This window comes from Engraulis encrasicolus, chromosome 4, assembly GCF_034702125.1.
Source record: "Engraulis encrasicolus isolate BLACKSEA-1 chromosome 4, IST_EnEncr_1.0, whole genome shotgun sequence".
NCBI classification, from domain to species: domain Eukaryota; kingdom Metazoa; phylum Chordata; class Actinopteri; order Clupeiformes; family Engraulidae; genus Engraulis; species Engraulis encrasicolus.
This window is the reverse complement of record NC_085860.1, coordinates 50,732,676-50,747,335: the sequence shown is the minus strand read 5'-3', so window position 1 is coordinate 50,747,335 and position 14,660 is coordinate 50,732,676. Positions and strand designations below refer to the sequence as shown.

At 46.1% G+C, this 14,660-nt stretch overlaps 1 protein-coding gene across 2 annotated transcripts in view; it reads right to left on the bottom strand.

Annotated features, from left to right (window-relative positions):
• Positions 1-6: 6 nt before the first annotated feature.
• Positions 7-14,660, bottom strand: part of pik3c2a (phosphatidylinositol-4-phosphate 3-kinase, catalytic subunit type 2 alpha) — a 59,600-nt gene continuing 44,946 nt past the window's right edge. For both annotated transcript variants that reach the window (XM_063197656.1, XM_063197657.1), the window contains exons 22-28: positions 8,242-8,449; positions 7,534-7,658; positions 6,082-6,199; positions 5,126-5,207; positions 3,617-3,726; positions 1,076-1,201; positions 7-610 (exon numbers count right to left, since the gene is read on the bottom strand). In XM_063197656.1, the coding sequence (XP_063053726.1) occupies positions 428-610; positions 1,076-1,201; positions 3,617-3,726; positions 5,126-5,207; positions 6,082-6,199; positions 7,534-7,658; positions 8,242-8,449 (952 nt within the window). In that variant the 3' untranslated portion in view covers positions 7-427. The remainder of the gene's footprint in view (positions 611-1,075; positions 1,202-3,616; positions 3,727-5,125; positions 5,208-6,081; positions 6,200-7,533; positions 7,659-8,241; positions 8,450-14,660) is intronic.

Sequence of the window (14,660 nt, the reverse complement as noted above, 5' to 3'; positions counted from 1 at the left end):
CCGATTGGTCAGAGTGCGAGCACGGTTTGAAAATGCAACAGGTTGTTCTCATCAACAATCTTCGGAGGTATCGTTCATCGGGGCCAGACTAAATTACTCCGGTCTCACATTTAGGCTGCTTTGTCAGGCAAGGGTTGGGGGGCATAAAGGGATGCAAAGAGAGAAACATTGGAAAAACAGAAAGATGAACATAGAGAAGAGAGAGAGACAGAGGGATGAACAGAGAAAGTGCAAGAGAAATAGAGGAGAGAGAGAGAGACAGACAGACTGAGGCAGAGGAGAGGCACGTCTACAGACAAAGTCAGATTGCGAATTGTAACCCTTAGAGGGCGATGTTGAGTCCCAATGCCAATGTCCCAATGCTTCGCCTTGATTGGCTGTTGTTGTTTTTTTTGCGGCAGCTGCTACTGTATGCATTGTGATTGGTTCAGAAGTAAGGTACAGCAGTGAGCTTGTACCACTTGACGGTCTCCTTGCTGAGGTCAAAGTCCTTGAGGCTCAAGGTCACGCCGCCCAGGTAACAGTTCTCACGAAGGGACTCTGCACTGAGCACGCTCAGTTGGAGCTCTCGCTGGTTCACGCTCTCCTTGCACAAGTTGCTGTACACCAGCTGCAGACAGGGGAGAGAGAGAGGTAGAGGGAGAGAGAGGGAGAGAGAGGGAGAGAGGGAGAGAGAGAGAGAGAGAGAGAGAGAGAGAGAGGTAGAGGGAGAGAGAGAGAGAGAGAGAGAGAGAGAGAGAGAGAGCGAGCAGAAAGAGAGTGTGTGTGCGTGAGAGAGAGAGACAGAGAGAGAGACAGAGAGAGAGAGAGAGAGAGAGAGACAGAGAGAGAGACACAGAGAGAGAGGTAGAGGGAGAGAGTGGAGGGGAGAGAGAGGGGGAGAGAGAGGAAGAGAGAGAAGAGAGAGAGAGAGGGGGGGAGAGGTGGAGATGGAGGGAGAGAGAGAGAGAGAGAGAGAGAGAGAGAGAGAGATTCAGTTTAGAACCATGGGCAAAGACTATATTGTGTGAAGTCATAGTCAACACCATCAACGTATTCAGTGCTTTTGACTTGTCAAGTGAGAGTTTGCTCATACCATCTCGTTGTAAGTGGGATTCCTTGTTTTCCGGGCGATCTTTGTTTTCCGTTTGGAGGTCTTGTGGGGGTCTGGCAGCAAGTAGGTCTTGACATAAGGATTTGGGTCCGCACCCTCATCTGACATCTAAAGACAGCCAGGACACACAGGCATGGGGAAGCGGTTAGGGTGCAGGCTGCAGGTTCGATTCCCAAACTGCCAGGTTGGTGGGAGTGTAATTAACCAGTGCTCCCTCCCATTCTCCTCCATGACTGAGGTACCCTGAGCAAGGTACTGCTCTGCCGGAATGTTCCCTTGGGGCACTGTTTTTGGGCTGCCCAAACATGGGGTGCATCCCAATATGTGACCTTGCCTCCTCCACTTGCCTCCTCCACTTGCTTCTCGTCATGATGACATCACTGACAACAGCATTATATTTCAATATCTTGCAAAAGCTCAATTGAAAAGTCTTTTTCTCATTTGCAATTGGGATGGTGAATGAAAAACAGTCCCTCAAAAGTTGTTGTGGCGAGGCTGACAGCTGGGAAACTTTATCGTTTTCTCCACGGAGGAGGGGCCAGGAGGCGGGACGAGGAGACAAGCACAAGTGGAGGAGGCAAGGTCGCATATTGGGATGCACCCATGGTGCATAGTGTAGTGCAGGGGTGTCAAACTCAAATTGACCGAGGGCCAAAACCAAAATCTGGAGCAAAGTCACGGGCCAAACTCAATATTTTTTTTTAACGAAAATGGACTAAAATTGCTCATGTTTAAATGTACGTTTAAACAGAATCCCATATGGTTCAAATGTGCCTGCACATATTCTGTTGCATTTGAGTGTGAGCTGTTTCAATGGCCTGGGCCCACTCATATTCCTGTGATATACGCATTTTCATGTACAAATTTTAATACGTTACACAGTTATGGTGTACATGTATGTGGGCCAACTGTCATAAACATTTGAAATGATCTCGCGGGCCAAATAAAATGGCTCCGCGGGCCAAATTTGGCCCCCGGGCCTGAGTTTGACACCCCTGCTCTAGTGCATGGCACATGGAGTTACACCGGGATTACATTAGGGCTGCACCATTATGGAAAAAGTCATAATCACCATTATTTTGGCTCAAAATTATAATCACGATTATTAATCACTTTTATCAATTTTTTGCTGAATTTTATTTAAAGTGATAAAAAATGAAATATAACCAAGAATTAATTATATATGGGACGATGTAAAAGACAACAGCATGAAACGTAGGTAGACAGATTTCTGGCCAGAAACACCAGCCTGTCAGTATATTCTGGCTTCAAGGACGCTCAAAGGCAGGTCACCATTGCCACGATTGAAATCACAACTTCGATTTCATGATTAAATCACGATTTTCGATTATTTTCGATTAATTGTGCAGCCCTATATTACATGGTATTAAATATTGTAACACTGGTTATTACACTGTACCTAATGTGCAATACATATTTTTTAAGGATTAAACACTGTTGGCCTGCAACTGTTTTCCAATTCAAAAACATAGTGGAATTAAAAAAAAAAATAAAATCACACTTAATCAAATAAAATGTTATTTTACAAATTTTATAATCCAACATTTTGAATTGACGTTGTGAGCAAATCGGAGCAAACTGGAGCGGAGTGATATCCTCTCTTCCGCCTTTGAATTGAAAACCGACCAAACACCAAAAAGCGCAGCAGCTCGAAACATATATCTTGCGCTCCGCTGCGCTCTCATGCTCTGGTGTGCAGCCTACATAGTAGGACTGCTCGATATTGGAAAATATCAATATCACGATATTTTCATTCAATATTGATATCACGATATTTACAACCAATATAATTTTTTTAAAGAAAGCCGTTGTGTGAGGCACCCATATCAGTATATTTTACATTCTTGGTTAGATGGGCGTTCATTCTGTTTCGTCTCGGCTACTTACTTCATTTGCCTACTGATGGCAGTTGCACCATCAGGAATTTTTGAGTGCGCGCGCCCTCAGATCCCTGTTTGTATCAAACAATTCACTTCTTTCCTCCATTCAGAAGTGTGAGAGTAGTCATGGGGAAACACACACACGGGGTGCTCTGAGTGGGTGTAGGTTGACTGCAAGGCAGCTGCGCTGGCAGTGGCTCACATGGAGGGGAAGGCTGTTGCTGTTTCTTTTGGCAGCAGAGGCAACTGAACAAAATATTGTGTATATCGATATTATGAAATTTGGTATCAATACACTGAAATATCGTTATCGCGGTAAAAATACGATATATTGCACAGCCCTACTACATAGTGTGCAGCCTACATAGTGGGGACTTACCAGGTCTTTAATGTGCATGATGAGGAGGAGGAGTGCTTAAGCATACTGCTCTACAATATGCGGTGTGCTGCCTAAGTAGTGTGCTGCCTAAGTAGTGTGCTGCCTAAGTAGTGTGCTGCCAAGTAGTGTGCTGCCTAAGTAGTGTGCTGCCTAAGTAGTGTGCTGCCAAGTAGTGTGCTGCCTACCTGTACATACAGTAGTGTGCTGCCTAAATAGTGTGCAGGATGTGTAGTGATGGCTTACCAGGTCTTTAATGTGCATGAGCATGATGAAGAGAGTGCTGTTTCTGTAGGACACAGACAGCTTCACCTCGCCCTCCACGCGGCCCGACACAGGACTCAGAGGAGGGGGATCTAGTACAACACACATGGTGTACACACACAGTCATTACAAATATCACACACACACACACACATGGTACATACACACACACACGGTACATACACATTCGTTACAAATATCTCACACACACACACACACACACACACACACACACACACACACACACACACACACACACACACACACACACACACACACACACACACACACATGGTACATACACATTCATTACAAATATCACGCACACGCACGCACACACACACACACACACACACACACACACACACACACACACACACACACACACACACACACACACACACACACACACACACACGTACACGTACACACACACACGTACACACACACGCACACACACACTGACTTTTTTACCATTATGTCCTTGGCTGCACCATGTGCATCCTTGCAAAGTCTGGCCAATACCCAATAATCTTGGGTGTGCCATGTAAGTTGTATGGTACAGTGTGGATGCATATGGCACGGGAGGTGTAGATGGCACATAATAACCAAACCAAATGGCTAGAGGGAGGGGGTGGATGCAATGATCTGGGCATGTATTTTGGTTTTCAGCAACATAATTCATGTCTATCTCTGCTTTGCTTTGTTGTTACAGTGAGACCAAAGGCATTTTTCATGCTAGCAAGCTAATTAATTCTATTCTATTCTGTTCTTAACATCAATACAAGAGAGCTAAGAGGGCACAAGAGTTCATTAACAACGGCTACATTTACGTAACGTTTTTAATTCGGAATTAATAATTCAGACTGAAGTAGTTCTGTTGAGTCTACTCTGATCTTTCTTTCAATTCCGAATTGTGACGTGTTAACATGGCGTTTTCAAAGTGGAATCAAGCTTTATTTAGAATTAAAAGTGAGAATTCTGAATAAAATGTCTCACGTACTAAATATAGCAAATATAAACTGTGAGGAAATGCTTAGCTACTGCTTTTTGCCTCGGAAATACACTTGATCTCTACTTAAAGGGGTATGCCACTATTTTGGGGCTTAATACAGTTAAAATCGTTGGCTGGGGTTTATAAAGGTGGTAAAGTGTCTTATTTTTTCATGTTAAGCGTTGTCTTGCTTTAAGGCAAGTTAAAAGAGGGAATATGTCGCTAAGCTAGTGAAAGTCAATGGATCCGTGTAGCATTGTGCATACCCCTTTAAGTAGAGATCAAGTGTATTTCCGATTGTATTTCTGAGGACTGTGAGAATCAGAATCTTTTATGAATGAATGAGCCGATCAGGATAGCCACGTGTGTGTGTGTGTGTGTGTGTGCGTGTGTGTGTGTGTGTGTGTGTGTGTGTGTGTGTGTGTGTGTGTGTGTGTGTGTGTGTGTGTGTGTGTGTGTGCGCGTGTGTGTGTGTGAGTTGCATACTGTTCAGCCACCTGTAACTTTGGGTATGGAGTCCAGACCCTCCGTTTTGTCGTCCCTTGCAATGGGGTGGAAGAACGTGTAGACAAGATCACACTGGAAAGACACAAGCGATAAAAGGTTGTGCTTAGTCTTAGTCATAAGTGACAGATACTACATGTTAAAAAACAGCTTAATTCAGCATTCAGTCAGTGAGAATCAGAATCAGGATTGGTTTTTATTAGATTAGTTGTGTTCAGCGAATCTATACACTTTTGTGTTGGTTGGCGAAAAGCAAAAAACTTGACATTTTGGTCGTGTATTTGGGTCATGAACCAGAGGGGGTCAACCTCATTTTAGTTCAGGGCTCATAAACCACCAACTTCATCTCAAGTGGACCGGACCACTAATGTAAACTGCAAAATGTCCCAAATTTCTGCTTCATATCACAATCGCATACATCTCGAGGTAGATGACCATAGGTTTATCAGGAGCACTGACTAAATGGCAACCAAAAAAACAAAAAAGGACTCGACGGACGGACTCGAAACGGGGTCACCACAGTACACCACAGTACTATATAATAGATGTATGTGTCAACACTGATTTCTGTTAATCCAGTCTACCCCAACTCAAAGAGTATGTTTATGCACTATTGCCTTTTATTTTTCTGTAGTCTTTATTTTTGTCCCTCCCAGACTATCACATGTGTTACATGTGTCTTGAAATGTTCATGTCCATGTGGGCATTATGTGTATTTATGTAAGACTGCTTGACAATGTAAGCTACTCCGGGGTATCAATAAAGTTACTCTACTCTACATACTTTAAAGAGACAACATGAACTCTGTTTCATTACCTTAGAAAAAATGGGATCTGAACTGGCAACCCTCAACTCTAAAGACCATGTCCCTTGGCATTAGGTCTAAGTCCAAATGTAAGCCCCCCCTCCCCCCCCCCCCCCCCCCTGGGCCTACTGTGGCCCCGTGTACCTGCGTGACTTCCGTGGAGCTCCTCATCAGGTTGTGGACGTAGCTGTTGAGCTCCCGCTTGCGCTTGGCGGCCACGTCCTTGATGTGCGTGCGGCCCAGAACCATCTTGTTGGGGAACCTGCACACGCCGGGGGACAGGAAGGCATTCAAGAGGTAAGTAAGTGAAGGGGTGTGTGTGTTTGTGTGTGTGTTTTTGTGTGTGTTTGTGTGTGTGTGTGTGTGTGTGTGTGTGTAGGGGTGAGTAAGCAAGTATAACATTGCTCTATGATGAGAAAAATTACAGTAATTATTTCTATTGTAGTTCTATTTGTGTTGCTTGTTGACTGTGTGTGTCTGTATATGTCATCATGCGGACACTCTTTTCTCTTCCAACTTACAATTAATAACATCAATCCATGCGTTGCGTTGCATCATATGCAGTGACCCAACATCCCCAGCAGAGGGAGACAACATCATGTCTTACCCAGGCTGCTTCCAAAGAGAGGGAAGAGTCAGCTAAATAGTCTCACCCATAGCCTTGTATATTCTATATATCAGTGTTTCTCAAACTGTTTTAGCGAAGGACCACTTTGTCCGCCCAAAAATGTTCAGGGACCACCTGTCCACGGAATTGACAGTTGAGGGGTGATAATTTGACGCTGCTAATTTCGATTGAAATCACAAGCCTGTCTTATTGTGGTGAAAATAAAACGTCAGCTATGCTTTGTAATTGTGTTACAAATATACTGCTGCCAGCTTGTCTTGGAAAAGAAAAAAATCTTCTCGCGGACCACCTGAGCTCTGTCGAGGACCACCAGTGGTCCCTGGACCACACTTTGAGAATCACTGCTATATATTATATACCGGCTCTTCTTCTCTTACTTCTTATCCAGGCAGTTTCCACAGAAGAAAGAGGAAAGTCAGCTCAGCTAATGTGGGTTGTACCCACAGACGTGTACAGTTTTATACAAGACGTGTAGATCAGTGATTCTCAAACTGTGGTCCGGGGCGCACTGGCAGGGCCTGAAGGTATTCCAAATGGGCCTTGAAATCATTTTCTAAAATCATAATAATATCTGTGTGTGTGTGTGTGTGTGTGTGTGTGAGTGCGTGCGTGTGTGTGTTGCTGTTGAGTATTTATCTGAGTTTTATTGTTTATTGGGTCAGAGGTGGGCCCTGTACATTTGAGAACATTTCAAGTGGGCCCCAAACTTGAATAGGTTGGGAACCCCTGGTGTTGATATTACGTCTATGGTGTTACTCTGTTCAGAAAGGTGTGTAGCCATAAAATATTTGCCCTTTATTTTTTGATGGAAGATCAAAAATAAAAAATAAAAGATTAAAAGAAAATATTAAAAAGATTAAAAAAAAAATAGAGATGTGTTACTTATTATGTATTGATTATGTTAAAAAAAATCGTGATATGACATTTTTGCCATATCGCTCACCCATAGACATGTACTGTGGTCTTACCCAGGCAGTTTCCACAGAGGGAAGAGGATCGTCAGCTTGTTGTGCAGTTCCTGGAACTCATCAAAAGTGCGGAAGATGAACTGAGGTTCACTCTGGCCTTCCCTGAGGAGTCGCACCGCGTACGTCTGGCAAGGAGGAGAGAGCAGGGGGAAGAGGGAGGAGGATAGACATTTAGATAATTACAAAAAAAAAATATATATATATATATTTTTGTTAGGACAAGACAGTGAATGGTGGGACAGGAAATGAGTGGGAGAGAGATGGGGAGGGGTCTGTGATGTATGTGGGTTGCCTGTTGCATTTATGTATGCCATCCCACAGGTGGGCGCTGTGCTCGGTGGCAGGGTGAATCCCATAAGTATGTATGTGGTGAACACTTCAATGAGTAAACTAATGATCTGCACCTGCAACAGTAGTGTTTGTGTTCGTTCGTGTTCCTCAGAGATATATCTCGCTTAGTAATAGTAATATGAAGTCGAAACCCATGGACATAATAGGGTCGGCAAAGGACCCGGGCCGAGAATCAAACCCTGGTCAGCCGCATGGAAGGCGAGTGCCCTACCGGGTGGCCACGGCAGGGCCGCCCTAGACATTTAGAAGATCTCCCTTTCCTGTATCTCTTCTGGAAGGAGAAGATGGAGAGATAGAGGAGAGAGGGAGAGAGAAGAGAGGGAGGGAGGGAATGAGAGATGGAGAGTGTGGACGTACGTAGTGCTTGTCGGGGTTGTATCTCTTCTGGAAGGAGAAGATGGAGGCGTCGCGTATGCGCCCGTCCTGCTTGAGGGTGTAGGTGCGCGGTGAGAAGGACAGGATGGGCTCGTCGCTCGACGGCAGGCCGGAGAAGCGCATCTGGGCCAAGTTGTGGATGAAGAAGTTAAACTTGGTGGCCACGCTACCCAGACTGGACTCAATCAACCTGGAGCAGAGAGACGAGAAGAGAGAGAGAGACATACAGAAAGAGAGAGATGAGAAGAGAGAGAGAGAGAAACAGAGTGAGAGAGAGATGAGAAGAGAGGAAGAGATAGAGGAAGGGAGAGAGAGAGAGAGTGAGAGAATAGGGGGGAGGAGGAGGGAGAGAGGAGCAGACACAGTGAAGAAGGGAGACGAGAGATGAATTGAGAGGGGTGGGGGAGAAAGAAAGAGAAAGAGAAGGGGGGAGTTGAACGAAGAGGAAAGGAAAGAGAGAGAGAGGGAGGGGTGTAGAGAGAGACAGAGAGATGGGGGGTGAAAGAAGAGGAAAAGAAACAGAGAGTTGGGGCAGAGAGAAAGAGAGAGATAGAGAGAGCAGAGGGAAGAGGAAGAGGGGAGTTGAACGAAGGGAAAAGAAAAGAGATGGGGGGGTTAGAGAGACATAGAGAAGGGGGGAGTTGAAAGAAGAGGGAAGGAGAGAGAGAGGGGGGTGTAGAGAGAGACAGAGAGATGGGGGTGAAAGAAGAGGAAAGGAAACAGAGAGTAGGGGTAGAGAGAAAGAGACAGATAGAGAGAAGGGTAGATAGAAAGAATAGAAAGCAAGGAACACATAAATAAAGAAATGACAAAGAGAGAGAAAGAGAGAGATGACAGAGAGAAGGAGAGAGATGACCGAGAGAGAGAGATAGAGGGGAGGGGGGGGAGAAGAGAATAAGAGAGAGAGGGGGGTGTAGAGAGAGACAGAGAGATGGGGGTGAAAGAAGAGGAAAGGAAACAGAGAGTAGGGGTAGAGAGAAAGAGACAGATAGAGAGAGATAGAGAGAGCAGAGGGAAGAGGAAGAGGGGAGTTGAACGAAGAGGGAAGGAGAGAGAGAGTATGGGTAGAGAGAGACAGAGAGAAAGGGGATGAAAGAAGAGGAAAGGAGAGAGAGAGTAGGGGTAGAGAGAAAGAGACAGACAGAGAGAGAGAAGGGTAGAACGAATAGAAAGCAAGGAAAACATAAAGAAAGAAATGACAAAGAGAGAGCAAGAGAGAGATGACAGAGAGAAGGAGAGAGATGACCGAGAGAGAGATAGAAGAGAGGGGGGGAGAAGAGAATAAAGTGGGGAAATAACATGAATAGCAGAAATATTTCATCATCCCCTTGAGCGTACTGAAGCACATCATAAAATATTCAGCGTTCCCGTTATGCGATGCTAGCTAGCACTTCTATCTCGAGGGCAGCCAGGCTAGTCACCACAGGAATTCACTCTCTCCTGAACACGGAGAGAACTACTGTACGCTGCACTGCTGCTGCTAATACAGAACACTAAGAGTTCCAGAACACTAAGAGTTCCAGAACACTAAGAGTTCAGCATCTCTGGTTGCTAAGCAGCGAGTGCACTAGAGGCCACAAACACAACAGCTCGTCGTCATGGCAATCCGCAGACAGACACAGACAGCGGGTGTGAATGGCCTGAAAGGAACAACACTTAGAGTATGTTTCAACCTAGAAACAACAGCACAAGATGAATGGTGCAACTAATGGCCAATTGAATGCCCAAGCTTCACTGGTACCTGTGTCTTTGTGTGTCTCAGAGACAGAAAGAGAGTGAAAGGAGATAGAGACTGAGAGATAGAGAGACATAGAGAGATACAGATAGGGGGGGGGGGGGGCAAGAGAGCAGAAAGTGCAGAGGGAGAGGGAAACAAAGAAAATGAAAGAGGGAGGTAGAGAAAAGCAAAGACAGGATGACAGAAGGGGAAAAAAAGAGAAAGAGATAGAGAAGAGAAGGAGGAGTGATTGTTGTTACCCGGATGTGGCGCACGTAGCTGCAGCGACTCCTTACTCTCCCAACTCGCAGTGTTTATTTTGTGTTATAATGTTTATCTCTAATGTTTAAATGTCTATCGTCGGAAACTATGTCGGAACGCATGTACAGTCGGCAACAGCTGTTGCAGATAAGAATGGACAACTCAAGCGATGTATTGGATATACCAATAGAGACACTGGAAGAACTTGGGATACTACGGCGGCATACATCGGACCCGTCTGCTTCGCCTACATGGAGACGGCGAAAGAGGTGCTCTAGAATTAGGAAGAGAGGCAAACGAGGTGGCGTCGAAACACGGCTTGCAGCCAACCCAACTCGTCCAGCAATACCATCAATTCTCTTGGCAAACGTAAGATCTATGGACAATAAGATGGATGACATACGGCTACTAAGATCAGCGAACAAAACTGTGAGGAACTGCTGTGTGACCGTGTTTACAGAATCATGGCTGAACGACGGCATACCCGACTCGGCTTTACAACTGGAGCAACTTACGTGCCACCGAGCGGACAGAGCCCTTGCAGAGAAAAAACGAGGGGGAGGAATATGTGTTTACACACATGATGCTTGGTGCAAAAATGCTACGGTGGTACAGAGACACTGCTCTCCACTAGTGGAGTTCATGATCATCAAGTGCCGACCCTTCTATCTACCAAGAGAAATATCCGCCATTCTACTGGTCGCAGTTTACCTTGCTCCTAGCAATACCACCAGCGCCAGAAGCGAGGCACTGAACGAGCTGCATCGGGGAATCAGTGAACAACAAGATGCACACCCAGATGCCTTCACAGTGGTCATGGGAGATTTCAACCACGGAAATCTCAAAACAGTTCTTCCAAAATTTCACCAACATGTTAACTTTCCAACAAGAGGACAAAACACCCTGGACTTTGTTTATACCCCAAAACAAGGAGCATACAAGGCAAAGCCCATCCCCCACATCGGCCTATCAGACCACCTAACGATTCTGCTACTGCCAGCCTACAGACAAAAGGTAAAACTCACCAAACCAGCTCTGAAGGAGGTGAGAAAATGGCCAGAAGGAGCCGTGTCACGACTACAACACTGCTTTGAAACCACAGATTGGGACATGTTCAAAACGGCTGCCACCCACAGCAACCACATTGACATTGAGGAGTACACAGACACCGTGACCTCCTACATCACAAAATGCATTGATGATGTTACAGAAATAAAACGCATCACCACCAGGGCCAACCAGAAGCCATGGTTCACAGGAGACGTTCACAGACTGCTGAGGGCCAGAGACAAAGCCTTCAGAGCAGGAGACGTAGCTGGCCTAAAAGCAGCAAGAGCAAACCTGTCCCAGGGCATCAGGAAAGCAACAAGGCCGACAGGCGGACAACAGATGCGTCCCTCTATGCCAGTTCCAACTATGCCATCCCCCCCCCCCAAAACGCCCCCCCTGGCCTCCTCCTAGCCTGTCAACGCCCCCCGAGGATGTACTTTTTGTTTATTGGTCATCATGGACACTCCAAATATTGTGGCAGGCAGCAAGGCAGCAAAATGGCGAGACATGGCTTTATTTTTTGCAGTTTAGGGTATAATAAGCTTATCATCATTATTGGATTTGGAAAAGAACCATAGGCTATGATTTGAAATTTCACATAGCCTAGATGAACAAATTACCAGACATTTATTAGGCCTAACAACCTTTAGTATCACGCCATTTCAGCAGTATGTGCATGTGGGAAAGAATCTAAACATCGACAAATAATAAATAAATAAATAAAACCGTTTGGGTGAATCATGCGCTTATGGACTTTTTTTCAATACCAGCTTCACCGTCAAGGCACAAAGCAGTGAAACCTTCTATTTACTCTCAATGAGTGAAACTCAATTACCCAGAATGCTGCACGTGAGCTCTCTACCCGATTCTGGAAAACAAACATGGCGGCAACTCGCTTTACTACCTTAATAATGTGTTAATCCGACGCTAGATTTCTTAACTGATGAAAATCGAAGGCAGAAATCAACATTGTAGTTTCTAAATATGAGGTCGATTGGTCTATTTGTGGCGTACATCACGATCGGCTGAGTTGTTGGCCTCACGTTATGGACTTTTTTTCAATACCAGCTTCAACGTCAAGGCACCAAAGCNGTGAAACTCAATTACCCAGAATGCTGCACGTGAGCTCTCTACCCGATTCTGGAAAACAAACATGGCGACAACTCGCTTTACTACCTTAATAATGTGTTAATCCGACGCTAGATTTCTTAACTGATGAAAATCGAAGGCAGAAATCAACATTGTAGTTTCTAAATATGAGGTCGATTGGTCTATTTGTGGCGTACATCACGATCGGCTGAGTTGTTGGCCTCACGTTTGTCAGTTAGCCTGTGGCTAGGCTACTTTTCGCCAACGTTAGCATCCGGTTAGAAAGGGTATGCTTGCACGCATTCGCTCCGGTCCAAAATGGCAAGTCTGCCGCCTTGTGGCCACATGAAGGAACAATTGAAGGAATGCGTTTCAGACACAATTGCGTTTCAGACGGACGGACGGACGGACGGACGGACGGACAGACAGACCCTCTTATAGAGATGCTGGGACGCATCTAAAAAAGGAATACTCGGACAAAATAACAACACACTTCAAAGACAGCAGAGATGCACAGAGCCTGTGGCAGGGCATACAGGCCATCACGGACTATAAGCCCGCACCACGAAGCTGTGACAACAACACCTCTCTGCTAAACGACCTGAACAGTTTCTTTGCCCGTTTTGAAGCACAAAATGACACTCATCCACAGAAAACTCCCCCTCCCCCCCATGATCAACCCCTGTACCTGTCCTCTGCCAGTGTGAAGAGGACACTGGCCACCATCAACCCACGCAAAGCAGCTGGCCCAGACAACATACCTGGCCGAGTGTTGAAGGATTGTGCAGAAGAGCTGAAGGATGTCTTCACAGACATCTTTAACATCTCTCTGGAGCAAGCAGTCATCCCATCACTTTTCAAAGCTGCTACCATCATACCCGTGCCGAAGAAATCATCACCATCATGCTTCAATGACTACCGTCCTGTAGCACTGACGCCCATAATCATGAAGTGCTTCGAACGGCTAGTCCTGTCACACATCAAAGCCACCCTACCCCCCACCCTGGACCCCTACCAGTTCGCATACCGAGCCAAGCGATCCACGGAGGATGCAATCTGCTCTGCCCTCCATCCAGCCCTCACCCACTTGGACAATAAAGACTCATATGTGAGAATGCTGTTCATTGACTTCAGCTCAGCATTCAATACCATAATACCACAACAACTCATCAGAAAACTGGACAAACTAGGTTTCAGCACCTCCCTCTGCAACTGGCTGCTGGACTTCCTGATGCAGAGACCACAAGCAGTACGGGTAGGGAATAACACCTCAAGCACCCTGACCCTGAGCACGGGGGCTCCGCAAGGTTGTGTTCTCAGCCCCCTGCTGTTCCACGCTGCTGACACATGACTGCACAACGACCCACAGCACTAACCATCTAGTGAAGTTTGCGGATGATACAACACTGGTGGGCCTCATCACTAAGGGCGATGAGACCCACTACAGAGAAGAAGTAGACCTGCTGTGGCCAGATGGTGCAAAGACAACAACCTCCTGCTGAATGTCAACAAGACCAAGGAGATTGTTGTCAACTTTCAGAGGGTCCAAAAACAACTGCCACCACTGACCATCGACGGTGATGCTGTGGAGAGAGTGAGCAGCACCAAGTTCCTTGGAGTGCACATCAGCGACGACCTCTCTTGGACCACCAACACTACATCACTGGCGAAGAAGGCCCATCAGCGTCTCTACTTCTTGCGCAAACTAAAGAAGGCAAGTGCTACACCCTCCATCATGACAACATTCTACAGAGGAACCATAGAGAGCGTCGTGTCCAGCTGCATCACAGTGTGGGGAGGAAGCTGCACGGAGAAAAAACAGGAAGACACTCCAGCGTGTTGTGAACACAGCGAAGAAGATCATTGGAGTACCACTCCCCTCCCTGCAGGACATTTACACCGCACGCCTCACCCGAAAAGCACTGATGATCATCAAAGACACAAGCCACCCTGCACACAAACTGTTCAGCCTCCTGCCCTCTGGAAAGAGGTACAGGCGCCTCCGTTCCCGTACCACCAGGCTTACAAGCAGCACGATGCATCAAGCAATCAAGATACTGAACACTCAACCCACTCTCCCTTCACTGTCAGCCTCTAGCCAGCCAGGCCACTGACAACGCTCCCCCCCCTCATCCCCACCACCATATCTGCGACTGAACACTCCACCTGCACTACTACATCTGTGACTGAACTTTCAACCTGCACTAACTCAAAACATACACATGCACACACACACACACACACACACACACACACACACACACACAACACACACACACACACA